This window comes from Microcaecilia unicolor, chromosome 4 (assembly GCF_901765095.1).
Source record: "Microcaecilia unicolor chromosome 4, aMicUni1.1, whole genome shotgun sequence".
Taxonomy (NCBI): domain Eukaryota; kingdom Metazoa; phylum Chordata; class Amphibia; order Gymnophiona; family Siphonopidae; genus Microcaecilia; species Microcaecilia unicolor.
This window is the reverse complement of record NC_044034.1, coordinates 58,852,812-58,880,659: the sequence shown is the minus strand read 5'-3', so window position 1 is coordinate 58,880,659 and position 27,848 is coordinate 58,852,812. Positions and strand designations below refer to the sequence as shown.

At 45.8% G+C, this 27,848-nt stretch overlaps 1 protein-coding gene across 6 annotated transcripts in view; it reads left to right on the top strand.

The window, feature by feature from the left end:
- Positions 1 to 27,848, top strand: part of LOC115468503 (protein NPAT) — a 111,229-nt gene that overhangs the window by 13,982 nt on the left and 69,399 nt on the right. For 5 of the 6 annotated variants that reach the window (XM_030200266.1, XM_030200265.1, XM_030200267.1 and 2 more), the window contains 2 exons: positions 14,251 to 14,323; positions 20,508 to 20,548. In XM_030200266.1, coding sequence (XP_030056126.1) covers positions 14,251 to 14,323; positions 20,508 to 20,548 — 114 coding nt within the window. The remainder of the gene's footprint in view (positions 1 to 14,250; positions 14,324 to 20,507; positions 20,549 to 27,848) is intronic. The other variant, XM_030200269.1, reaches the window with a different exon arrangement.

Here is a 27,848-nt window from a genome sequence, read left to right as displayed (position 1 = left end):
TCTGTTGGGTGACCCTTCGGCACTGGTGTTGCTTACAGAGCAAGGCAGCTGCAGTAGACAGTGTTTGGGCCTCGTTGGCCGTTCACATTAGTTCGGGGGTTTGGGTGTAGTGTGGTTGGTATTTCTTTTTTTTTTTCTCCTTTGGTGGTTCTGCTTCGCTGTTCCTAGACTGACTTTCAGGACACTGCACAGCTCACTTATAGCCATATCTGAAACTCAGTGGTTCTAAGTCTCCATCTGCTGGTAGTAGTGCATATCCCATTTGTGCCATTCTAGAGAGATTAAAGGAAAACAAATTAGCAGGTAATACCTAATTTCTCCTTAGAAAAGGTTAAAAGAAGCGCAACCAAAATGATTAAGGGGATGGAACTCTGCTCTTCATGAGGAAAGGCTTAAGAGGTTAGGAGTCTTCAGCTTGGAAAAGAGATGGCTGAGGGAGGATATGATAAAGGTCTACAAAATACCATCATTTTAGTGGTGTAGAACAGGTAAAAGTAAATCAATTTTTAACTCTTTTTCAGAAACTGCAAAGACATGGGGATACTCAGTGAAGTTACATGGTACTTCTTTTAAAACGAACAAGAGGAAATATTTTTTCACAGCGAAGTGTTAAGCTCTGGAACTCTTTGCTGGAAGAAATATTAACAGCAGTTAGTGTATCTGGGTTTTAAGAAAGGGTTTGGGCAAGTTCTGGAGGGAAAGGTCCATAGTCTGCTATTGATAGACATGGGAAAAGCCACTTCTTGTTCCTGGGATCAGTAGCATGAATCTTGCTGCTATTTGGGTTTCTGCCAGGTACTTGTGACCTGAATTAACCATTGCTGGAAGCAGGGTACTGGGCTGGATGGACCATTGGTCTGACCCAGTATGGCTGTTCTTATGTACACTCTTGCCTAACTGCTGCAGTTTTGCCACCAGTTTGATGTTAGGATAAGAATAAAAAAAAGATAATCTTTGATTCTTCACAGGTTTTAATACCTCTTACTTGGCCAGCTTAATTATTAGAAAATGTGATGTATCTGGAGCTTTGGAAATCGCATGGTACCTTCTTTAAAAGCAACTTTAACGTTGAAGGAAGGAAGCATTATAGAACTGGAATCAGAATATTTATACACTGCCTTTAATCCGAGGTGAAAATACAAAAGATCATATACAATAAAAATACAAACAAGGACATATGCTGGCAGTAGAGGAACATTGTAACGCAGGCAAGAATACCAGCTTAAAGTGAGTCTATGAATTCATAAACAGCAAAATCAAGAAGGCACAAAAATGCCAAAGTAAATTAATCTGTCTTCTTAAGAGTCGAGCCTTGATTCAACCTTCAGTCGTAAAGGCAACTTGTTCCATTCCACAGGCACTATAACAGAAAATGCACCAGTTCTTGTTAAATCCAACCAAAAATGTTGTAAAGCAGATACTACAAGGTTATGTTGCTCCTGCGATCGCAACGTACATATCAGCACGTACCACATCACAGCTTTCTTCAAATAAATAGACGTGTCATGATAAGCACAATGAGTAAACAATTTATACAAAACATAGTACTTAACAGGCAACCACCTCAAACATTTCAGATAAACCATAATGTGCTCTGACCTAGTCAATCCAAACTGTAACATCACTGCTGAAGTTTGCGCTACTTGGAGTGACTGTACACAGGAATTGGGTAACTCCAAGTAGATGACAATACAGTAGTCCAGACTACTTCAAAATCATAACCTGGACTATTTTTTTGAAGTCCATTTGCAATGGTTTCAATTTACACAACATATGTATCTTAAAATACACATTGCACACCAAAACTTGAGCTTGAAAAGAAAACATATCCAACAAAAGTTCTCAAATTCTTCACATGTAAAGCTGTCTTCACAGTCATTCCAAGTAGAGGCAAGCGAGTAGGCATAGCTACAGAGGAATCATAAACCGTGTACATCAGGGTATGCTAGGGAGGTAAAATTCCTTGACGAAATCAAGGACTGCTTTATGGCGCAGCTGGTACAGGATCCAACAAGAGAAGAAAAAATTCTAGACATCCTTATTGAAGTGCATGATCTGGTGCAGGAGGTAATGTTTCTGGGGCTGCTTGATAAGTGATCATAATATCAGATTTGATATCGACTTTGGAGTAATTACACACAGGAAATCAGTACATTAGCATTTAACTTTCAAAAAGGAGACTATGATAAAATGAGAAGAACACTGAAAAAAAAAAAAAAAAAGAACTGCAAAGGTATTAAATTTTATATCAGGGGTGGATGCTGTTCAAAAATACCATCCTGGAAGCCCAGGCCAAATTGTATTCCGTGTATTAAAAAAGGAGAAAGGAAGACTAAACGACAGCCAACATAGTTAAAAAGTGAGGTGTAGGAAGCTATTAGAGCTAAAATAAAATCCTTCAGAAAATGATAGGAACCAACTGAAAATAATAAGAAACATCATAAAGAATGGGAAGTCAAATGCAAGGCGCTGATAAGGAAGGCAAAGAGAGACTTCCTTAGCGTCCCTCCGGACCGGTCCAGGAACTGATGGGTTATGCACACCTTCCAGCAGGTGGAGACTGAGAACCCTGACGTTAGAGAGCCAATAAGAGCCCTGGCCATCTAGCCCTAGAGTTAGTATTTTCAGTCTCCAGCAGGTGGAAGGAGGTGAGCCCTTTAGTCTCCTTTCGCTATCCTTTTTTCTGGCTTTTGTAGTTAAAAAAAAAAAAAGGGATATCTATAATAGTAAGGCAAGGGCTGCGTTTGCTTTCTCTGTGCCCCGTGGTTTTGGCTTCTGGTGACTGGGTGCAGTGCACACTTCAGTCAGCCTTGGGTACTACTCCCGGGGAACCGGGTCCCTCCCCCATTATCCCTCCTGTGGTCTCTCGGCATTTGTTCTTACTGTTTAGGCTGGGGAGAGCTCAGTCTCTTTGGCAGGAAAGGCAGCTGTTTGGCACAGCAGCTCTGGTGGTGTGATTCGGGCGCTTTAGGGAGAGACTTTTCTTGCTGACAGCATCGGGTCGTTCCTTGTTTAAAAAAAAAAACGGAGCTGCGGGGCCTCGCAATAGCTGAGAAGCTGCACAGTTGCTCAGTATGTTAGCGTCGGGGGGGGGGGGCCTCCAGTACTTGCAAGTATTGTACCGCTTTGGAAACGACGGAGGCAGCTGTTCCAGCGGTTCCTACTGCTCCAGCAGGGCCGGTTGAGCCTTCTGGTGCGGCTTCAGTTCAGTCATTGCGCCGGTCTGATTTGGGTCGTGTGCCCGTTTTGGCGGGAACAGCAGCCATTTGTCAGCGTCTACCTCCTTGGAGGACTGGACATCATTTCTTTCACTCAGGTGGCTGAGCAGTCTGCTGCAGTGCTTCCCTCTTCGGGAGGCCTTCAGGAGGGAGGTTTCCCTCCAGAATTTGTCATTCAAATGTATCAGGCTTTTCTGTTAAAGCATGCAGGTTCCTCTTTGGTATCTTCTGTTCCTACGGGTGATGCTGCACCCAGACAGCGTATTCCTGGTAAAAGAGTTAGAGTCCGTGGGGCTTGAGGCAGATCAGGCTGCAGATCAGGATTTGGAAATGCCCGCTTTGGAAGAAATGGATATGTTGGATGATCCACAGTTGGAGAACTCGGGTTCCGCTGAGGCAGGGACGGATTCCTCTTTGCCAGGTGAGGACCCTTGGGTTGTTCGTATTTTTCACAAGGAGGACCTCCAGGAGCTCATTTCCTTGGTGGCCAACACTTTGCATTTTGAAGAAGATCAATCCGCAGTTCCTGAGATGTGCAAGGTTGATTGCTAATTAAAGGAATTAGGGGTCCAGGAAAATCTTTTCCCATGCACCAGGACATTAGGGACATCCTCCAAGTGTAGTGTGATGGCCCGGATTCATCTTTTCAGCACGCAAGGTCCATTGTTCGCCTTATCCGGTTCCTGACATAGATATATCCCTTCTCAAAGTGCCTGTGGTAGATGCGGTTTTGGTCCGCGGTCACTAAGTGCAATACAGTTCCGGTGGATGGTGGGACTGGTTCTTAGGGACACTCAGGATTGCAGAGTGGAGGCTCTCTTAAAGAGTATTTTGATGTTTCAACCCTGACCGTGCAGGAAGCTATTTTGTGGCTCGTGGTTGCTAGGGCTTGTTTTCGGTGGGCCGAACAGGTCTTGGATAGGCCTTCGGATGATTTGGCTTGTATTGATTCTGAGGTTGCTAAACTTGAGATGGGCACGGCCTTTTTGCCGATGCTTTGTATGATTTGTTGAGGGCTTCTTCTAAGTCAATGGTATTAGGGGTTGCCGTGCGACGCTCTCTTTGATTGAGGGGTTGGTCCGCGAATGCGGCTTCTAAGTCGAGAGTAGAGTACGTTCCTTTTTGAGGTTCTCTTTTGTTTGGGGACGAGTTGAACAAGCTGGTCTGTAGTTTGGAGAGACCAAGGTTCTTCGTCTTCCGGAAAGATCGTCCTAGGCTTCCTTCGTGTGCCTTTGCTCCTGGTCGGGGGCGAGGGCGTGATTTCCGAAGGTTCTAGTCAGGCAGGGGTCTTCTGCCTCAGCGCTCTCGTTTTTTTTCCAGAGAAACCAGTCCTTTCGAGGGTTCCGTTGAGGAGGTATAGATCCCAGCTCTTCTTTTCAGTCCCGTGTAGTCCAATGAAGGTGTGGGGGCCTCGCCTCTGGTTCCGATAGGAGCTTGATTAGCTCTCTTTTATCAGAGGTGGGCCCGCATAACCACAAATCAGTGGGTGTTGCAGGTTATTAGAGACGGGTATGCCTTAGAATTTGCTCGGCCTCTCCAACGCCTTTCTAGAGTCTTCCCTGTCAGTTTCGTCTGAAAGCAGGAACGGTCAGGGACACTCTGTTAAGACTTCTTCAGCTTCAAGGCATTTGCCCAGTCCCTCCATCAGAAATCAGTCAAGGCCGTTATTCCATTACTTTTTAGTTCCAAAGAAGGAAGGTTCCTATTGGCCAATTTTGGATCTCAAAGTGGTCAATCATATGCTCAGAGTTTCCCGTTTTGGATGGAAAAGCTTCGTTCGGTGATTGTTGCTGTCAGGCTGGGAGAGTTTTTATCGGCTTTGGATTTGACAGAGGCCTACCTACACATTACGGTTCGGCAGGCACACCAGCGCTTCCTCCGTTTTGCAGTGCTGAATCAGCACCTTCAGTTTCGGCACTTCCGTTCGGTCTTTCCACGGCTCCATGTACTTTCACCAGGTAGTAGTTGCAGCAGCTCTCAGAAAAGAGGGAATCTTGGTGTACTCTTATCTAGATGACTGGTTGATTCGGGCAAAGTCATACCAGGAGAGTCTGCAGGTGACAGCTAGAGTAGTTCAGTTCCTGCAGCCCCTCTGTTGGGTGATCAGCTTGACCAAGAGCCATCTAGTGCCTTCCCAAACTCTTGAGTACTTGGGGTGTTGTTCGACACGGCGCAGGGTCGGATTTTCTTCTCCTCAGTCCAGAATTTGCAAGCTTTAGGATCAGATTCAGGCCTTGTTGTGCAGCCACATTCCCTGCGCCCGACACTATCTGCAGGTTTTGGGCTCTATGGCAGCAGCAATAGAGGCCCAGAGCGCACATGAGGCCTCTTCAGTCGTCCCTTCTGTCCCGGTGGTCTCCCCAGACGGATTCCTTGAAGGTGCAGTTGCCTCTGCGGATGCCGGAGCACAGCAGTTTATTTTGGTGGCTGAGGACGTCCAATTTGACCAAGGGCATGCCACTGAATCCGCCCCGGTGGACGATGATCTACAGATGCCAGCCTCGGGCTGGGATGCTCACTGACTAGGAAGGTTTGCTCAGGGTCTCTGGTCTCCTCCGGAGGCGTCCTTGTTGATCAATCTCTTGGAAACCATGGCGATTCAGCTAGCACTACAGGCATGTTCTGCTCTGATAGAAGGCAAGCCGATCCGCATTCTGTCAGACAATGCGACAGTGGTGGCTTATGTCAATGGTCAGGGAGGAACAAGGAGCCAGTGATTTACATCTGTAGTCATTGAGGATCATGTCTTTGGCGGAAGCGCATCTGACCGCTCTCTCCGCATCTCACCTAGCAGGTATAGAAAACGTTCAAGCGGATTTCTTCAGTCACACACTCTGGACCCGGGAGAGTGATCTCTCAGAACCAAAGGCCTTTCAAGTGATTGTGGATTGGTGGGGGTTGCCAGTCATGGACCTCTTAGCTACTCATCTCAACGCCAAGGTACCTCGTTTTTTTCAGTCACGGGAAGGATCCGCGGTGGACAGAGTGGATGGCCCTTCTGCAGCCATGGCCAACAGGTCTTCTCTATGTGTTTCCTCCGTGGCCCCTTCTGGGCGGCTTATTCGCGAATCAAGGCACACAAAGGATCAGTGATAGTAGCTCCAGATTGGCCTCACAGACCGTGGTATGCGGATCTCATGCGTCTCGAGTCGCTCCTCCCCTCCGTCTTCCAGAATATCTAGGTCGTCTTTATTCAGCGACCTCTTCTTCGCCAGACCTGGCTCAGTTTTGTCCTATGGCCCAACTCTTGAGTGGGCACGGTTAACAAAAAGGGACTACTCTTCCAAGGTCATTTCCACCATGCTTCGTTTCATCGTCGGTCAACGTCTCTGAATTATGTTTGGATTTGGCGAATTGTTGAGGCCTGGTATAACAAACGGAACATTTCTCCCTGAGAGCCTCGCTTCCGGAGTTTAATTTTTTTTTTTGTTTTATTTTTGCAGCATGGCTTGATATGGGGTTGGCGCTTGCTTCCCTTAAGTTTCAAGTTGCGGCTTTGTCTTGCTTTCAGGGGTGCGTTCAGGGCAAGTCCTTGGCTAGCCTTCCAGATGTTTCTCGGTTTTTTAAAGGGAGTGAGCCTCCTGCGGCCTCCATCTTGGCCTGTATTTTCGACTTGGGATCTTAACATGGTGCTGTCAGTTCTTACCAGGTCTCCCTTTGAGCTGTTATTGTCCTGCTTGCTTAAGGACTTGGCGCTTAAGACAGTGTTTTCTGGTAGCCATTGCTTCAGCTAGACACGTGTCGGAGTTACAGGTCTTTCCTCTCTCTGTTTCTAGGTTATCTCTGGAACCTGTGGTGTTGTGTCCTGTTCATTCTTCCTTCCTAAGGTCGTCTCCCGTTTTCATGTTTCTCAGTCTGTGGTGCTCCCGGTTTTAGGTTCTCCTTGGTTCGGAGGACCAGCGTAAGCTCGGACTCTTGATGTCAAGAGTTCTTAAGCACTATCTGAAGGTTACAGAGGAATTCATTCAGGCGTTTGGACTTGTCTTTTCTCTCCTTTATCAGAGGGTCCCATAAGGGGCGCTGGCGGGCTTCTAAACCAACATTATCGAGAGGCTCAAGGAAATGATAGGGTCTGCTTACCTTCTTTCTGGCAAGCAGGTTCCGGAAGGAATTAAGGCTCATTCTCGACCGGGGCAAGCAGCCTCTTGGGCAGAGTGCTTTTTAGTACCACCTTTGGACATTTGTAAGGCTTCCCTGCATTCTTTTTCAAAGTATTACAGACTGGGCGTTCAGTGTCGTCAAGATGCGGTTTTTGGGGCCAGGGTTCTCACGGCAGGATTGCTGGGGTCCCTCCTTTGAAAGCACTGCTCTGGTACTTCCCATCAGTTCCTGGACCGGTCCAGAGGGATACCAAGGAAGGAGATATTAGATCTTGCTAATTGGAGGCAAAAATACATAGTAAACATTTTTTTAGGTATATTACAGCAAGAAGCCGGCAAAAGAATCTGTTGGACCACTAGATGACCGAGGGGTAAAAGGGGTACTCGGGGAAGACAAAACCATAGCGGAGAGATTAAATTAATTCTTTGCTTCGGTCTTCATTAAGGAAGTTTTGGGAGAGAGAACGGTGCCAGACTTGGTTTTCAAAGCTGACAAATCAGAAAAATCTCTATAAACCTAGAGGATGTAATGGTACAGTTTGACAAATTGAAGAGTAGGAAATAGGATGCTGGGCTTTGATGGTCCTTGGGTCTGTCCCAGTATGGCAATACTTATATGCTTATGTACATAACCTCTGTCTTCTCAATACTCAGTTGTAATCTGTTTTGGGTCATCCATATCAAAACAGAGCTCAAAATGTCCTTCAATTTAGAAGCTCCTTCAGGATTCACCTTGGTCAAAGGAAAAAAACTAAATATCTTCGACATATACTCTATAAGACACTCCCAGAGTCTGCAAAAGTGCACATAATGGATGTAAATAGATCTTAACTTTAAACTTCAGCCTTTGAGAGAAGGCAGCCAATATAATTTAGCAAGAATTGCAGTGTTGTCCCCAGAAACTTTTGCCAACGGGTGCTGGATCCCCACTCTCTCCTGCTTTTCCACGATAGGCCAGGGCAGTCAGGCCTGTACGCATCTGCCATGTGGTAGACATTCTGGCAGCACACATTCACTACAAGGCCTTTAGAGCCAGCAGCTGAACAGGAATAATGGATTATTTTTATAGTGTGTAAATGTGGACTGTCTTTTCTTTTCTCTCTGTGAGCATTTTACGTGGGCTGTTCCCTTCCTCTTCCCCTCCCCTCCCACCCCCCCCCCCCCCCCCCCCCCCCCCCCCCCAGCTCAAATGGATACTTCTCTCTCTTATTCCCATTGTGGTTCATCAGAGAAGGTTTCTATGTGCTGGGGCAACATTTTCTATTTTAGGGTTTGCCTTTTGGCCTTGCTAGAGCACCACACACATTCTCCAAAGTGGTGATGGTGTCTTCAGAGCCAGGAGGTTTGGTTTCACCCATACCCAGACAAACTGGCTGATTCAAGTTGATTCGATGTCAGAGGTCACTCAGGCCACCTTTCAAGTAAATCTCTCTTGGAGTCTCTGGACTGGGTTGTGATTCGATCCAAGAGCCACCTTATTCCGTTTCAGGTTCTGGAGTACCTGGGGGTCCCAGGGATGGTTTTTTTTGTTTTTATTTTCTTTTTGGAGGAGTAGGTGGAGAAGCTGCTGGAATAAAGGTGTACTGGTTGTGCAAGCTTCCATAGCCCACAATCTGGGATTATTTGCAGCTCCTGGACTCCGTGACTGGGGTCATCTGGAGGTGGCGCTGTGGGTGCAAGGGCTTGCATGCGCTTTCTAAAGAGATCCCTGTTGTCCTGCTGGGTGCTAGCCAGGGGTGTAGCTAGGTGGGGCCACGGGGGCAAGGTACCTTTGCTGGCGGGGGTCCCCAACCCCCGCCAGCCTTAGTCTTCAGCTCCGATCTCCGGCGCGTTCGCTCATCTTTGCTGAGTCCTGACGTCCTGCACGTTCCAGATGTCTGCCTGAGCTTCTGCTGCTATGAAGGTTTTGTCTGGCCCTTGGGAGTTTTTCCCCCTAGTGTATGATGAAATGGAAGGCTAAAACCCAGGGAGTCCCCTCAGCCTCAGAGGAGGTCTTACCTCAAAGCAGGTAATTCTGGAGCATTTTTGTGTTTGGGCAGAGGAGGTGATTGCGCCCGCTTCAGTTGGGTCTGGTGGATCAATATCGGACCACAGCATTGAGGGCGCATCATTGAGTCCCCTCCTACAGGCTGCCTCTCCCAAAAATGGAATGGTGACAGAGATTCTGAAACAAGGGAGTTCATTAGAGGTACTAGGGTCTTCGGTGGTGAGAGGGGGTCCGCTGGCTATTTCTTCTCATATTTTGCCTGGATGCAGGGAGGACTGGAGTTTTATCTGTAGCTATTTCTGATGGGATAGTTTCTTCCTCATCTCTGTGAAAGTTTGAAAAGCCAGCATATAAAAGCAATGTTTTTGGTTTGTACAGGCAGTATTGCCTGACTTCTCTAGAGACGCTCAGAAAAGACGACGGGAATTCTTGGCTTTGAGGCCTAGAGTTCTGGCTTTGGGGGCTTCATTTGTTTTAAAATTTTCCTGTAGGTGTTTGGTGTCTTTAAAAGCTGTTAATTATGTTTTCTTTGATCCAAAAAAATTTCAGGAATTTGTTTCTGCCACAGAAAGAGCTGTAATTCAACCTTTACTACTACTACTTGCCATTTCTATAGCGCTACAAGGCGTACGCAGCGCTGCACAAACATAGAAGACAGTCCCTGCTCAAAGAGCTTACAATCTAATAGACAAAAAATAAAGTAATCAAATCAATTAATGTGTAGAGGAAGGAGGCGAGGAGGGTAGGTGGAGGTGAGTGGTTACAAGTGGTTATGAGTCAAAAGCAATGTTAAAGAGGTGGGCTTTCAGTCTAGATTTAAAGGTGGCCAAGGATGGGGCAAGACGTAGGGGCTTAGGAAGTTTATTCCAGGCGTCTTGCTTGATTAGAATGCTGAGTAATTGGCTGCAAGTGTTATCCTTCATGTTTGTCTACTATATATAGTTTATTTCTTGTATAACATAATTTCCTAGTACCTTAGTCCAAAATTATAGTGGTCTAAGTTTTGGGTTTAATTTCTTATTTCACTCTTAATAGAATGTTTAGTCTTTTTTTTTTTTCTTGACATGGTATAATATTATTTCCATCATTCATACATTTATTCTTGGAATGTAAACTATATAATTGCAAAAAAAAAAAAAATCGTCTGGTGCCTCAGGGGCTGTAAGCCCACTGTACTAGAGCTCATACCGCTTCCTAGTCGGTGGCCCTGCCGATATCCCCTGAGGAGATCTGCAAGGTGGCAACTTTTGTCATCTCTTCATTCCTTTGCTAAGCACTACAGATTGAATGTGTTGGCCAGAGCCTGCTCGGACTTTGGCAGAGCCATTATTCGGGGGGATGGGGGTTTGTCTTCCCCCGCTCAGTAGAGATGCTTCAGCATAGGAGCCAACTTTTCAGAATTATTGGGGGTGCTAAGCCCGGTGGAAATAACCACTCCCTGGATACATACAAGGAATTTTCTCAATATTGGGGGTGCTCAAATACCCACAGAGCCAGCTCCTATGTGTTTTGGTACATTTCATTGGTTCAGAACAGTGGAGCTAATGCTAAGTCGAGAAATTGTCTTACCTGATAATTTTCTTTTCTTTAGTCAGCAACACTGTTCTGAAGTCCTGCCCTTGGAAGACCTCTACATCGGGGTTCTGGGTGTGCTCTGTGCTTCCTTTTCAGTGCTTCAAAAAGAAAGAGAAATAAATTTTGTGACTTGGCAGCCATACGGGTTACCGTGATATGGTTACATACCGATATATTCAGGGTAGCGAGTTCCACTCTGTGGTGTTTTGCTTTCTAGATTATCATTGCAGCTGCAGTGGTTGATGAGGCATGGGTGCATTACAAAAGGACCGTCTGCTGCTTGGGCAGATGCATTCTGGATTCTTGTAGGGAGCACCTAGCTTATGCTGGTGATGTCACTGGCAGAATTCAGTTTTCTCTACCTCTACCTGCTGGTAGGAAGGAACAACACCCATTTAGGGGTCACTACTGAGGAAAAGGATTTATGTGTCATGGACAATATATTGAAGTTTTCAGTATGCGGCAGCAGCCAAAAAAGTAAATAGTGTTGAATTTTGAAAACAATAGTGGGACAAAGAATATCATCATAACTCTATCACTCCATGGTAAGACTGCACCTTGAGTATTGTGTGCAAATCTGGTCACCGTATTTCAAAAAAGATATGATGGAACTGGAAGAGGAAAAGAGAAGAAAAAAAAATGATTAAGGGGATGGAATGACTCGTATGAGAAAAGGCTAAAGAGGTTATGGCTCTTCAGTTTGAAGGGGAGATATCTATAAAATCCTTAATGGAGTGGAATGGGTAAAGGCAAATCAATTGTTTACTCTTTATAAATGTTCAAGACCAGGGGGACCTGCCAAGAAGCTACATAATAGCACTTTTAAAACAAATATTTTTTCACTCCCATTATGTAGTTAAGTTCTGAAATATATTTGTGGTATAAGCAAGTAATGTCCAAAGCTGCTTTTTTTTTTTTTAACCCCAACTACAAGTTCATAGCTGTTTACACCTGGGGAAGCGCACTGCTTATCTTATCCCTGGAGCTAAATAGCATGCAATCTTGCTACTTTTTGGGACTTTTGTACCAGGTACTTGTGACATGAACTGATCACTGTTGTTAGAAAGAGGATACTAGGCTAGATGGACCTGTAAGAGTAAATAAAGTAATTAATAATGACCCCTACTGGCAATGCAGGTACAATGTTGCTAATGCATAAATTATGCTATATACTCTGTCTCACAGTAGTTGTACCATGTTTTAATTCCTAGTATATGTTTAGACTCGGACTAACAAAAATTATTTACATCAGGAATAAGAACTATTTACAAGAATGGAATAATAATAAGAAAAGTTCAGAGTAAAAGTTTTTTTTTGTTTGTTTTTTTTTTTAATGCAGAATGCACATTTGATAATTAGTTGGAATAAATTGGAATAAAAACCCATTTCCTGTTGGCAAACTGCCTACTGTTTGTTACCCACAAATAATTACAGATCTTAACTATACAACCTGCATGTATTGCCAGTTTCTCTACAAGAACTGAAATAGCAGTGCTACGGTAGTTGAGATGAGTTGATATAAGATGAAAATTGTAGATTTATTTTTTATTCATTTTGATATCCGCAGTGTCTGATGATCTGTTAACACTGCAGAAGGTGATTGGCTGTGCCCTGTATGTTATGGCTTGAAAAACCACTGGATGTGGATGCATTCTGGGTCCAGGCAGTCTGAGGGTCAACATGACTGCTTACCCACATTTCTTTATCAGCATCAGGGTCACAGGTCCTTTCTTCAGAGTAGCATAACTCAGTAGGTTTTGAATTGTAGCGTAGTTTTTTTGTTGTTTTTTTTTCTATTGGAGCAATGAGCACTGCAGATTCAGTGGTTTATTTCAGGTGGCCAACAGATTGACTATCTTGTAGCAGGGGCTTTTACCCATATAGACCCTTGGTCTGACCCAGTAGAGCAACTCCTATGTTCCTATGTAGGGAGTATCCTTGTGGAGACAGAGTACTGTGCAGTATTATAAAATTTAGTTTAGGTTGAATGGGTTGCACGTCCATTCAAAAGGTCCAGGGGAGAAGGATGTATTGTGATTGTATTTTGTTTTTATCCTCAGCAGTAATAAACACTACAGTGTTGTGAGCACGCTGTAATTTCTTTAACTATTGAGAGAGAGCTTCATATAAAGAATTACGGTAACTTAATCTAGATCTGATATAAGCATGTTACTTTGACCAGATTTTCAAATGACAACAAAGGCTTAAGCTGTCAGATCATACTGAGTTGATAGAAACAGAATCTAACCACATTATTGATCAGAAAGGACATAAAAGAAATTGAGTCTTGTGGTATACTTGGATAGTCATCACAAAGTCTAGAACCCCCCCCCCCCCCCCACCCCAAGTACTTGATGGAAATGTAATGCCTTGTTAAAACAAGATCCACATGGGCTTTAGATTTATCCATATTCAGAACTAAAGTTTGCTGATATAACTCATCAATTAATATAAGTTAAGCCAACAAAGAATAGTTGAACATCTCTTGATGGATACAATAGCAAACTATGACTGATATTGTGACTGACTGTCAAAGATCATCAGTAGGTCTGTTTGAATCCTAAGTTAGCTTTAACTCTAACACTGTCAATAAGCGCTAACAGCACTGTCTCTGAGTCGAGTAAACCACCAAAATATACCTTCAATAGTTTAGTCCCCCCCCCCCCCCCCCCTCCAAAAACAAAATGAAATTGTGTGGGATGAAAATCTGAACATTGTAACCTCTTCAAGCCTTTTTTTTTTTTAAAGGAATAGTCATAACCACAGTGTTGTCTGTTGGGACCTTTCCTGCCTGCAATAAGGAATTGACTGAAAATGTTTTTTGTTTATTCAAGAGAAGGAGTAATTAAGACTTAAGAATGGAAAAAGAATAAATACTATCAAATTTGACCTGTTGATAATTCTTCCATCAGAATAATATTTTCCAGTTAGTACAGCATATACTTAGGGCCTTCTTTTCTGAAGTGACTATCTATTGGGCCTACTACTAGAAACACCATCTATTTATCATCTAGCCAGCAGATGAGAAATCCACTTGCCATATGTCAAGCCTCCAGGAACATGATTGTTAGTTGATTAGGGAGCAGATTTTGACCAGATTTTTTGTTTTGTTGTTATGCAAGAGTAAATTGCCATTTTGTAAAATAATCCCAAAGGTTCTTACTGATGCTTGCATTGAGGTGAGGCAATTGTGAGGGATTCTCTCTTATTAATTGATTAAACTAAGTATACTTTGACCTCAGAAGAGCAAACCAAGACGCAGCTGGGCACCTGTCTTTTAGTTATAAACTAAAATTCGTATGGATTCATATCAGGGACCCAACTCTTCTGTCAAAGGTAAGATTGGCTAACCAGAAAATATCTGTTTCAGAAACAACACATGATGTGCCAGCAATGATGTCATCTTTGTGGAAAAAACGCGACTATACCCTGGGCCAGATCAGGTAAAATGTCACGACAAACTGGAATGTGGAATTTGAAATTACTTGTTACAGGTGGTAACTATTTAGACCAAATTCTCATCAATTATTTTTGTAAAACTGCAGCATTATGGGGGTTACTTATATGCAGTCACTATGGGCACTTCATTTGTGTTGTTGACTGTGAAACAGCAGAGGTTTCACAAGTAGGGCTGAAATTGTCGTTAACTCTGTGATTAATGCATTGTCATTAATTGAGATAAAGAAGAACTAATCATATTGCGGTGTCCCTGACTTTTCCCAAACATTTCTGCTCTCTTCCACTCCCAACCTCCTGACCTCAGTGCAGTCTGGCATTTTCTATGTCTTCCCCCCCCCCCCCCCCCCCCCAATCTACCTTTAAAGGTGGTGGTCTGTTGATCCTCGCCAGCAGGAGTCAGCGTTGCACATTTGCTGCCCAGTCCAAAGCTTTCCTCTGGTCCATCCCGCCCAGGCAAGAAACAAGAAGTGATGTCAGGGGAGGTAGGACAGGCCAGAGAGAAAGCTTTGGATCAGGCAGCGTATTGCATTGCTGCCACTCCAAGGACCAGCAGAAGACCACCTTTAAGGTTAGACCTGCGGGGGTATTGGGGGGGGAGGGTGGAAGAAGTGTGAGTAGCAGACCCGCAAGCAGAACTGGAGGGGTCACCAATGGAAACTATGACGAGACAGTGAACTCCAGAAGCCACAAGAATAGATTTGTGGTATTGCTCATGAGGATGGGGGGGGGGGGGGGGAAGAGGGAGAAAGAAACGATAATGGACCTGGGAGGGAAGGTTGAGAAAGCAAGAAATGTTGGATCTGGGGGTGGGAAGGACAGTCAAAGCAGTTACATATTATATACAGGTACTTTGTACCTGAGGCGGTAGAGGGTGTAAGTGACTTGCCCAAAGTCCACAGAGTTGTAGTAGGAAATTAAAAAAAAAATAACTTTAATTGTTTGATTAATAGCAATTAACATTTTTAATAAAAATGCAGCCCTACTTCCAAGTTATTCTTAGTGTACACTGCCAGTAAATAGAGTAAAGATGCTTCCCTTGCTTCTCAGGGCAAAATAATTGTAGTTCTGAGAGAGGCATTTTGCCATAGTAGCGAACTACAGATAAGTACCGTAACACCTTTTCCTCTTCCACATGGGATGTTCTTACTTTTTCTTATTGGAAGCTAAATACTTCAACTGCAATTAGTCCTTAAGCTGGGCTTGGATTGTCCAGGAGACTCTTCTAATTTTCTATACTTTTTTGAAGTTGTATAGAAACATAACGGAAGTATTTTATATAATTAGGTACTAATTATTTTGTTTTGTTTAAAAGCATCTTTGATACTAGTACTTCTCAACCAGTGTGCTTCAAGACTTTTAGCGGCTCAATTCTTTTCCCTAACTTGAACAGGACAGAGGTAGCAGTAAGAAAATAGCAGCTTATACACACTAAACTTTCTCCCTGCATCTGTCAGTCCCACACCTTCTGACCTAAGAAGTTGCATCAGAGGAGATAGGACTGTAATATGTTGAGCATGCACTGGATATTTGAGGTTCTGTGCTGCTACCTTCTGTTCTCTAGCATATTGTGACAGCAGCGAGGGAAAGGAGGTGAAGACATAAGCTGGACACCTTGGGGGGGGGGGGGAGTGAGGGAGGTTGATAGGAGATTGGGGAGAGATGCTGGGCACGTGAGGAGGTTCTAAGGATACTCCTGGGGAAATGCTCTGCATTAATATATCTCGCACTCTTCCCCCCCCCCCCCCCACACACACACCCCTCCTCTAGTGATCAGTGCAGGCTGAGGATGTCATGTTGGGGGAGGGAGGGGTTCAAATGTGGGGGAGGGGAGGCTTCAGAAAAGGAGAGCTGGTGTTCTGTGTGCAGGGGCCCATAGAGAATGCATGTCTATGTCTAGATACTCGTTGTGGGGGACTCGGGTATTGAAAAACTATGCCATGTGCAGAAAAAAACACAATTATTGAATTATAAGGCTGGTCCTGCTGGTTGTATATGTTCTAGGAGGGAGAAAGCTGGTGGTGTAAGCCAATGTTTCCCAAGTCGGTGCTGGAGTATCCCCTTGCCAGTCGGGTTGTCAGGATATTAACAATGAATATGCATGAGATTGATTTACATACACTGCCTCCATTGTATGCAAAAGTTTCATGCATAGGACCCCTGTAAGAACGAAACTGCTCCACAGACAAACTGGAGCCACTCCCTGCCAAAAAAAAAACAGACCAACTCTCTCCATATGAAGACAGGAGGGATCCACGGAGATGAAGGAAGTAGAACCACCTTCATAGAAAAGGAGGAAAACTGCTGCGAAAACAAGAATCGAACGGCTAAAGTGTGTCACTGTACAGGATGCCTGAATGCAGCTGAGACTGTATGCTCCATTAGAGAACAGGCAATGGCTGCGCAAGGCTGACACTATGGACTGTAAAGACAGAGCCCTGCAGCCAAAGGGAGTCAGCCAGAGACTCCCCCCCCCCCCCCCCCCCCCCCCAAAAAAAAAAAAAAAAAACTTCAGACTAAGACCCTTAGGATCACGAAGGAACAAAGTTCCAGCAATGGGGTAATCCTGCAAATCAGCCACTGTCTAGGACCACGAGGAGGAAGATTTGAGTTCCATGTTTGAAAAAGTCATGTTCCAACAGCTCTCTTGACTTCCTAAAACAAAAATGCATGCTTTGCACCCTTGCTAATCCAGTTTTAGAACCAATTTCAGTACAGAAACAGTTCTTACAGCACTAAAAACTCATTCCCCCCCTCCGAAGGGACACCACCTTGTAAGTGGTGGAGGGGCTTCCGTGTTTCAATGACTCAGAGGGCTATGCTGAAGGGTTACCAATATCAGACAGGCCTCTGAGGAGAAACCAGACAGAGTGTCCCAAACTGGAGGATCCAAGATGGCGTCGAGGGAGGATGTACGTTAGTTGAGTTTCCGTTTTACACCAGAATGCCTGAAGAAGTAGGCGTGCTCCCCAGAGAATGGGGAAGAAGAGAGGCAAAGCCGTGGTGTTGCCCTCCTCGAACACGGCTGGGGTTCCCACCACTTCTCAGTGTACTTTGGAGAGATTCGGAGTCATAACGTCGGGGATATCGGTTCCTGCTTCGGGGAACAGCAAGCTTTATTGCCAAATTTCAGTGGAGAGGGAGTGACTTTGAGTCCCCCTGTTGGCATGACCTCTCCAAGACCCGGAAACAGTAACGCTTCGCTATGGAGGTCGACAGTGGAAACGCCCGAAGTTGGTTAGGATTTTCACGCGATCCGAGGAGGTCCTGGCGCAGCATTGACTCCGGATAATAAACCAACTGGGGGAATGGAGAGTGAGCTCTTCCCCCCCCCCCCCCCCCCCCGAAGATATCTGGAGCAGTTTCTGTGGAGAAATTGGATCTGGTGAAGCCAAACAATGTCACAATGGACGCACTATGGGAAGTGCTGCAGAGTGTGAATCTCTCTTCTTCAGATGTCAAAATTTTTTAGGAATAAATATGTGATTATATCAATACTTATCTAACAAAGTGGAAGTCCAAGATAAAAAAATAAAAACTTTGATTTCAGAAATGGTTTCTCTATAAAAATCAGTTAATCTGGTAATGAAGGACAATTTATGTTTCTTGTAAAAAATTGGAACTTCTGGAGAACCAATTAAGGAAAAATAACTTGAGAGAGATAAATTTTTCTAAAATATCCTGTATATAGAGTTATATTATTAGTGACTTTTGCCTTTGATTTAGATAGGAACAATGTTTTGAAATTGTATTTCCGACATATGGCTGGTTAGTTTATTTGGGTTCAAAGATAATATATTTCCTGACATATCAAGGGAATTGCAGACTAGGAGGTGTGAACTCTGGCTTTTAAGCCAAGAATCATGCCCTGGGTAGGACCTTCCTAGAGCGATTCCCTTGGAAGTGTTTTATTCCTGATACTTATTTGTTGAACCCAGGAAATTACAAGAGTTTGTGGAGTTAAAAGAACAGATGAAGAACCCTCTACAGCAACTTAAGTTACCACTGTACCGGCTGCAATTACCGATTAACCTTCCTCCCTCAGAAAATATGAATTGTAAGATTAACCATTCCGTGTTTTTCTTATTTTCTTTGAGATTGTTTTCCTGATCTTGGATCCCCCAATTGTGGACTAACAGATGATATTTTCCTCAGTTTGTTTTAATTGATATTTTCTCTTTTCTTTCCCATTTATGTATTGGATGTAAATGTAATATAAAATAAATAATTAAAAAAAAAAAAAAAAAACTCATTCCCACTTTGACCAACACTAAATCATGCTAGCTGTTTCCCTTGATGTTTGTGCCACCTTTGACCTTGTCAACCATTCCTTAATGATCTCTCATCTAGTAGCTTTGGGAATTTTCTTGTGAAGTCCTTTCCTTGTCCACTTCTTCCTTATCACTTTCACCTCCACTTCCCAGATAAGAGAACTTCACTGTGGTGTCCATCAGTGGTCAGTCCTCTGCCTGCTCTTAATCTCTTTTTGGGTCAGTGGGCAGCTCTTACCTGGTCTTTCAGGATTTCAGCTTATTTCAATATGACTGTAGTCTTATTTACCCAACCAATCCATCCTCTCCCTCAATTGCCCCTCTTCAGGCCTGCTTGGATGCAGTCGCATTTGAGCATCAACTTGTACTCAATACTGATAAAACTGTCACTTGCTGGTTTTATGGTTCTTTATCTCCTCCGTCAGGCATTTTGTTTGAGTGAGCCTGTAAAGGAGAGTTAGAGATGAAGGCAACTGTAGCAAGGTAGATTTAAAGAGGCTATTGCTTCTGCCTTCATCCTTGGACATCCGATTCCATAAGTCTTGAAAGGTCTTTCTACCCAGAATTGGTCAACTTCTTGAGCAGAGCATGTTTAATTCCATCTCAGGAGATTTGCAAGGCAGCCACTTGGACTTTTCTACATTCTTTTGTCTGTCTTTTTAGGCTTGGTTTTCAGGCTCAAGAGGATGCAGCCTTGGGGGCCAGAGTTTTGGTTTCAAGGCTTACAGCTTTCCTCCCTAGATGATCACTGCTTTGGTATATTCTGAGTGTCTGGAGTTGTCTGAAGGGATAATGAGGAAGTAAAAATGTAGATCTTCATCAAGCTTCTTGACCTCATCATTCAAGTACGGTTTTCCCTTTTCTGCATTTCATATATCTGTTAAGAAACTCAACAATTGAGAGAGATTCTTTTCCAGCTGCTTAGCTATTGTGTTTTTGGTTTTTGTTTTAGATTCTATATATAAATAGTTCCAAATGTCTGTCTTGTCTGTTGGTTACCTTTAATTCTTTGGCGAGTTGGCTTTAATTATTTACTTCTTTGTTATAATAAATATTGGCTAGCTACTGGCTGCACAGGATACTTGAGTGATTTCACAAGTCTTCGGTTCTCTGTCACCATCTGCTCGTAAGAGAGAACAAACCCAAGCATATGGAGATAATTCAGGGAAAGAGAATTAACCGGTAAGATCCAATTTCTCCTTTGTCCACCTCCATCTGAGTGGCACAAAGAATCAAAAAGACCAAAAAGGTCTCTCTACTGTGATCCTTTAGGAAGCCACTTTGGCAGTCCTCCAGCAGTTGTCCACTGTCCAAGTGATGCCGTAATTGCCAGCGGATACAACTCTCCAAATCTTAATAGAGGCAAATTATGTGATCTATACACTTCTACTTTCAAATATATAAGCCAAAACATTTTTTTTTAAAGAATGCTATCCTAATTTCTGCATGGCCAATGGTTTTACAAAATAATTTGTCTCCCTCATTTTCTCATAATGCACCCAATTTTAGAACCATAATTCTGCTACAAATACAGCCAGTTGAGTTTTCAGGATTTTCACAATGAATATGCAGAATAGATTTATATGCAATGGATATTAAATGTCAATTTTATTTTTGGGCATATTCGTTTTGGGGATCCTGAAAATTCAGGTAGCTGTGGTATCCCCAGGACAGGTTTGGATTTTTTTTTTTTTTTAAATACAGCCCATTTTTCGTTTAATCTCATTACAGTACTTAAATGCATTAGCTAGTTCTGGCTCTAGATGTTCTTGACTCCATTAATAACGTTATGCCATGTTTTCCCTTTGCTCATGTTCCTTCTCATTGAACTTAATCTTTAAAATATTACAGAAACTTTAAAAGTTCTTTTTTTTTTTTTAAATTTTTTTTTTTTTTGTAGGAGCATGCAGAACTCAACAGCATTTTCTACCCATCAACGAAGTAAGTATCAGATTTTTTTTTTTTTTTTTAATGTTATACGTTGCTGTAAATTGGAGAAGTAGTATTTTGCTGATGAGAGAGAAACCCCCAAACAGAAGTCAAAGAAGGCAACTTCCTGGTTCAGGGCTTCACAAATCCAGTCCTCTAGAATATTCAACAGGCTAACAAATTATTTATATAAATTAATAAGTTAAAAACAAATTCATTGTGTCTACTCTGAAATCAGATTTATTTCCTTTTTTTTCAGGACTGCATTTACTTCAACAGTGTATTTCTTTCTACTACTATATTTGTACTCTATTTGATTTTGGTAGTCCGTTCATTATTTGTATTCAGTCTTTGAGGTTTAATAATCCCTTGGTATGTAGCAGGAGATCTTAATTGGGTATTGGATCTAGGTATGGATAAATCTACTGTGTTCAGGTGGGAGAGGGACTCACCTAGTCAGGATTTGAACAGTTTTTGTGAGCGAATGAGTTAGTGGATACAGTGGAGGGTCCTTCATCCACAGGATAGAGAACATACACTCTTAGTCTGCTAATAAGCGAACACTTTATTGTGGGGCTCTAGACGTCAAATATTCCTTTTCTTTGCGTCCAGACCAATGTGATTGTTGTGCACGCCCACCAGCAGATGGAAACAAACCAAAGAACATAATTCTGTGTGATTTGCCCTTTAAGGGCACTGCACAGCCTCAGAATGATCAGTATTTTTATGTCCAGCAGATGGTGGATGGTATGCGCAGCCCCATGTGGTGCTTATCAACCAACTCCTGATCTGGTGAACTGCCAGGGTGTCAGTTGAGTACAGAGTCCAGCCAGTAGGAAGAGGCTCCTTTTTTGTTATGCTGAAAGTTCTTGTAGCTGAGGTGACGCTTGGTGGGGCTGGGTCCCTAACCCCCTTGCCTTCCTTCCCTCTTCCTCTGTTCAGACCGTGAAGAGGCAACTTGTGCTGCAGATTTCCCCCCCTAAAAAAAAACCCCCAAAAGACTGTTCTTTGAGGTAAGTTTCTATTTGTTCAGGCACCTTTTTCTGCTTTTCTTTCTTTTCTTATCCGTTTTTAGTTCCCTGTTATTTCTCTGGCATTGCTCTGCTTTTCTTTGGCACTTCAGTTTTGGCACCATATTTTTCTCATTGGGAACCCAGAGCTAGCTTCAAAGACTGGCAGTATCCTTAGGGTGATACACTTTGTGTCCCGCATATCTGTGGCGAATTCCTTTTGAGAGGTGAGTCTTTCATCTCTTCCTTATTAAATGGAGTCTCTTGGTCTCCAACGTATTTGTTTTTTTGCTGCTCTGTTAGCAGCAGGGGATGCGAGCACCTTGTAATTGTGGGAATTGGTGGTTGTTCTTCCATTGGTCTCTGACACGGTGCAGCTCCAGTTGTCCTCTGTATGCTGCTCTGTCTTAGCTGTTCTGCATTCAAAAAAAAAATTTGAAGGTTGACTCAGAGACAGCTTAGTGTAGTAGCAAGCTTCATAGGGCAGTATGGTAGCATTTTTCAATTTTCGGTGGCAGTCAATTTCTAACTTTGTTATGGCGATTTGTAGTTTCTAAAGCAATTGCTGGATTTCAGACCTCAGGTAGATTATTCCTGGTCTGGGCTCCTATGGAATGCTGGCCTTTGAGCTCTGGGAGATTCCTCTTTCACAGAACCCGTTGTTATTTTGCTCAGCTCCAAGTCTCTCTTCTATCGGTGCTACACACATCTTGCTTCATTTGGGAGCCTCGGACATCCCTCTGTTCCAAGTATGACTCCTGCTTTATTTTAAAGCTTCAGTAGTCTCTTCTCCATTTCAGTGGCAGATAACTATTTTTCAGAGCTCCAGCAGTGTTCTCTTTCTCAGAGCTACAGCAGCCTCCTCATTTACAGAGCTGCAGGATAAACTGTCAGAATTGCAGACTCTCCTGTATTTCAGGGCTTGCAGACTCCTGTTGTATTCACAGCTACAAAAGTCTCATCACAGTCAGTGCTACAGACTTCTATAGGCAGCGCTACACAAGTTTCACTTTTAGTTTGGCAGGCTTCTACTATATTCACAATTGCACTAGTCTCCTCGCTTTCAGTTTTGCAGACTTCTGCTTTATTCTCAACTACGTAAGTCTCCTTACTTGCTAGTGTTGCAGACTTCTGCTGTATTCACATCTGACCTAAGTTTCCTCTATTTTGGTACTGAGGACACGGGTCTGTTATATTTTGAAGCTAGTGGACCCTTTAATTAAAGCATGTATATGCCCTCTGATTCAGACCTGCTGGAGCTTGCTCTGTCAGACTGTGGCAGCACCTGGTTCTGCTTTGGACCGGCAACAACCTACTCTGTATCAGACCTGCAACACCTGCCTCTACTTAAGACCTGCAAGAGCCTGCTCTAAGTTATACCTACAGAGGTTCCTGCTATTTTGAAGCCGCAGAGAGCGCCGCTAGGGTTTACCCTAGTACAGAGTGGCAGGAGCCTATTGTATTTTGGGGCTGCACATTCTCACCATGATGATGGTCAGTGGAGCCATGGGCTACTTCTCTTCGGCAGCATGTTTTTGTTTATCTGAACTCTTGCCTGTCATAGCTCAGACCTTTGGAAGAATGCTCTATTTCACGTCTCAAGAGCTCTGGTCTGTCTTAAATCTTCAAGTCTCTGCTTTCCATGTCTTAGAGCTGGCTGAGAACCCCCACCTTTGTCCTGATCAGTTCACTTGGGTTTTGCCCTGAATAAGTCTGTTCTGTGGTGGTATACCTAAGTAAGTCATCCAGACTACTTCTGATTTAGATGGATTTCAGGGTATGGTCTTTAATTGGGGCAATGCCGGCTATGCTGTCAGCTATGGAGATTGGCTACCTTTTGAACCACTGTATCATTGTTAAGATTTCATGCTGATGGATTGGCAGGTATTTCCACAGGCTGCAGACCTCTCATCTTTCACAGTTCCAGCCATCTCTTTCAAGGTTTCTATAGTTCTCCGAGGACAAGCAGGCTGCTTGTTCTCACTGATGGGGTTGACGTCCTCGGCAGCCCCCTCCATCGGAAAGTTTACTAGCAAAGGCCTTTGCTAGTCCTCGCGCGCCCATGCGCACCGCGCATGCGCGGCCGTCTTCCCGCCCGAAACCGGCTCGAGCCGGCCAGTCTTCTTTCGTCCGCACTCGGTACGGTCGTGTTACGCTGTTCGTGCCCCAGAGAGTCGACCTCGCGCGTCCTTTTCGACGTGTTTTTGTCCTTTTTTTCCTTGAGAAAAGTTCGGGAAGCGCTCCGGTAGTATTCCGGAAGACCCTTTTGGGTTTTCTGCCCTTCCCGTATTTCTTAGTTTTTGCCCCGTAAGTTTTCTTTTGTTGTCGGGGTAGGCCTCTTTTGGCCTCGGTCGAGATTTTTCTCCCTCTAAATTTTGGTGCTTCAATTTTCGCCATTTCGGCTTTTGATTTCGCCGGCGTGATTTTTCCGCCCATGACATCGAAGCCTTCCAGCGGCTTCAAGAAGTGCACCCAGTGCGCCCGGGTAATCTCGCTCACTGATAGGCACTCTGCGTGTCTTCAGTGTCTAGGGGCCCAGCACCGCCCTCAGAACTGCAGTCTGTGTTCCCTGTTACAAAGGCGGACTCAGGTAGCGAGATTAGCCCGGGCTCTTCGTCGGCATCGGCACCGGAGGCATCGAGTGCATCGACGTCGTCAGCGTCCGGACCATCTTCCTTGGCTGCCGCTCCATCGACTGCATCGAGGCATCGGACCTCTGCATCGGCGCCAAGGCATCGGGCGACTGTATCGACGTCGGTGGTACCGAGACTTCGTCTGCTGATGTCGTCGGACGGAGGTGCATCGTCAGGGATTGCAGGTGAGGGCTGTCCATTCCCCTGCTGGTGGCGGTGAGCCTTCGGGGGGTCTCCTCCTACCCTGAGGGCTCCTGCGGTACAGCCCCCCCGGAATCGACCCTCTTCGGTCCGGCCCCCGAGGAAGCGACGGATGGATTCTACGTCCTCCTCGTCGGTGCCGGGGAGCTCCGGTGACATGCTTCGGAAGAAGTCGAAGGAAGCATCGACACCGGTCTGACATCTCCTCCCCCGCGTCGGCACCGAGAGCTCTGGTGTCGCCGAGGGATTCGGCACCCAGCAGGCATCGGCACCGAGAGGGACCGCTCACCCTCTGTCAGGAGGTGTCGATGCGCTCCACTCTGGACAGCCCGGAACAGCCTCCTCCCTCGCCCGGAACAGGTTTCTGGCGTCGACGCTGCATCGACCTCTCAGCCTTTCTCTGCAGCCGCATCTAACCGAGAGCCTCCGGGCCGTTCTCCCAGAGATTCTGGGAGAGCTGTTGCGCCCTACCCCTCCGGTACCGGGCGGTGCTTGCGCCTCGGTACCGTCGAGCGTGGCGCCGGCTGGCCCATCGCACCAGGTGAGGTCCCCGACGTCGGTACCGCGTGCGGTGCCGACCGCGGCCACCTCCCAGGAAGGCTCCCCGACTACGTCGGCGGAGGGAGCTTCGCCGATGCGGGCGAGGGAGTCTACCTCTCGACGCCCCCACCGTGGACGGGGTTCCACCGAGTTGAGCAGGGCGAGGTTGCAGACACAGATCCGTGAACTTGTGTCTGACACCGAGGGTGAGGCCTCGTGGGAGGAAGAGGAGGACCCCAGATATTTCTCTGACGAGGAGTCTGAGGGTCTTCCTTTTGATCCTACTCCCTCTCCTGAAAGACAGCTTTCTCCTCCCGAGAGTCTGTCTTTTGCTTCCTTTGTCCGGGAGATGTCTACGGCCATCCCCTTCCCGGTGGTTGTGGAGGACGAGCCCAGGGCTGAAATGTTTGAGCTCCTGGACTATCCTTCTCCACCTAAGGAAGCGTCCACTGTTCCCTTGCACCATGTCCTGAAAAAGACATTGCTTGCGAACTGGACCAAGCCACTAAGTAATCCCCACATTCCCAAGAAGATCGAGTCCCAGTACCGGATCCATGGGACCCGAGCTGATGCAGCCACCCAGTTGCCTCATGACTCTGGAGTTGTGATTTGGCCCTAAAGAAGGCTAAGAGTTCTAGGGAGCTTGCTTCGGCGCCCCCTGGCAAAGACCCTAGAACCTTAGACTCCTTTGGGAGGAAGGCCTACCATTCTTCTATGCTCGTGGCCAAGATCCAGTCTTACCAGCTCTACACGAGCATACACATGCGGAACAATGTGCGGCAGTTGGCGGGCTTGGTTGATGCTCTTCCCCCTGAGCAAGCCAAGCCTTTTCAGGAGGTGGTCAGGCAGCTGAAGGCGTGCAGAAAATTCCTGCCAGAGGAGTTTGACACTTTTGATGTTGCGTCCAGGGCCGCTGCTCAAGGTGTGGTGATGCGCAGGCTCTCATGGCTGCGTGCCGCTGACCTGGAGAATAGACTCCAGCAGCGGATTGCGGACTCGCCTTGCCGTGCGGACAACATTTTTGGGAGAAAAGTCGAGCAGGTGGTAGAGTCTCTCCACCAGCGGACCCGCATTCGCAAGTTTCTCCCGCCGGCAGCCTTCAGCCTCTACCTCTACAGTAGAAAGATTTTTCGGGGGAAAGGAAGACTGGTCCCTATGCTTCTGGTAAGCGTAGGTACAATCTCCTTCCCGACAGCCGCGGCCCAGCTAAGCCCCAGCGCGCCTGCTCTCGTCAGCAGCGTGCGCCTCAGCAAGGCCCCGCGGCTTCCCCAGCAAAGCAAGGGCGAGCTTTTGACTGGCTCCAGCAGAGCATGGCCGACATCCCCAGTGTCAGTGCCTGGGCGACCGGCCGGTCGGGGGGAGGTTTGAAAGCTTTTCACCAAAGGTGGCCTCTCATAACCTCCGACCATTGGGTTCTGCAAATAGTCCGGCAAGGATACACCCTCAATTTGGCCTCCAACCTCCAAATGTCCACCGGGAGCTCAGTCTTACAGCTTCCAGCACCAAGCAGGTACTTGCAGAGGAACTCTCCGCCCTTCTCAGCGCCAATGCGGTCGAGCCCGTGCCATCCGGGCAAGAAGGGCTGGGATTCTATTCCAGGTACTTCCTTGGGGAAAAGAAAACAGGGGGGATGCGTCCCATCCTAGACCTAAGGGCCCTGAACAAATATCTCGTAAAAGAAAAGTTCAGGATGCCTTCCTGGGCACCCTTCTCCCCATGATTTAGCAAACGATTGGCTATGCTCTCTGGACTTGAAGGATGCCTACACACACATCCCGATACTGCCAGCTCACAGACCAGTATCTGCGATTTCAGTTGGGCCACGCCACTTCCAGTACTGTGTGCTACCCTTTGGGCTCGCCTCTGCTCCCAGGGTGTTCACGAAGTGCCTAGCTGTGGTAGAAGCGGCACTTCGCAGGCTGGGGGTGCACAGTGGTTCCCATATCTCGAAGATTGGCTGGTGAAGAACACATCCGAGGCAGGAGCCCTGCAGTCCATGCAGATGACTATTCGCCTCCTGGAGCTACTGGGGTTTGTGATAAATTACCCAAAGTCCCATCTTCTCCCAGTGCAGAAACTCGAATTCATAGGAGCCCTGCTGGATTCTCGGACTGCTCGCGCCTATCTCCCAGAGGCGAGAGCCAACAACTTGTTGTCCCTCGTCTCGCGGGTGCGTGCGTCCCAGCAGATCACAGCTCGGCAGATGTTGAGATTGCTGGGCCACATGGCCTCCACAGTTCATGTGACTCCCATGGCCCGCCTTCACATGAGATCTGCTCAATGGACCCTAGCCTCCCAGTGGTATCAGGCCACTGGGGGACTAGAGGACGTGATCCACCTGTCCACGAGTTTTCTCAAATCCCTGTATTGGTGGACGATTTGCTCCAATTTGACTCTGGGACGTCCCTTCCAAATTCCTCAGCCGCAAAAAGTGCTGACCACGGATGCGTCTCTCCTGGGATGGGGAGCTCATGTCGATGGGCTTCACACCCAAGGAAGTTGGTCCTTCCAAGAACGCGATCTACAGATCAATCTTCTGGAGTTGCGAGCGATCTGGAACGCTCTGAAGGCTTTCAGAGATCGGCTGTCCCACCAAATTATCCAAATTCAGACAGACAACCAGGTTGCCATGTACTATGTCAACAAGCAGGGGGGCACCGGATCTCGCCCCCTGTGTCAGGAAGCCGTCAGCATGTGGCTCTGGGCTCGCCGTCTCGGCATGGTGCTCCAAGCCACATATCTGGCAGGCGTAAACAACAGTCTGGCCGACAGGTTGAGCAGGATTATGCAACCTCACGAGTGGTCGCTCAGTTCCAGGGTAGTGCGACAGATCTTCCAAGCGTGGGGCACCCCCTTGGTGGATCTCTTCGCATCTCGAGCGAACCACAAAGTCCCTCAGTTCTGTTCCAGGCTTCAGGCCTCCGGCAG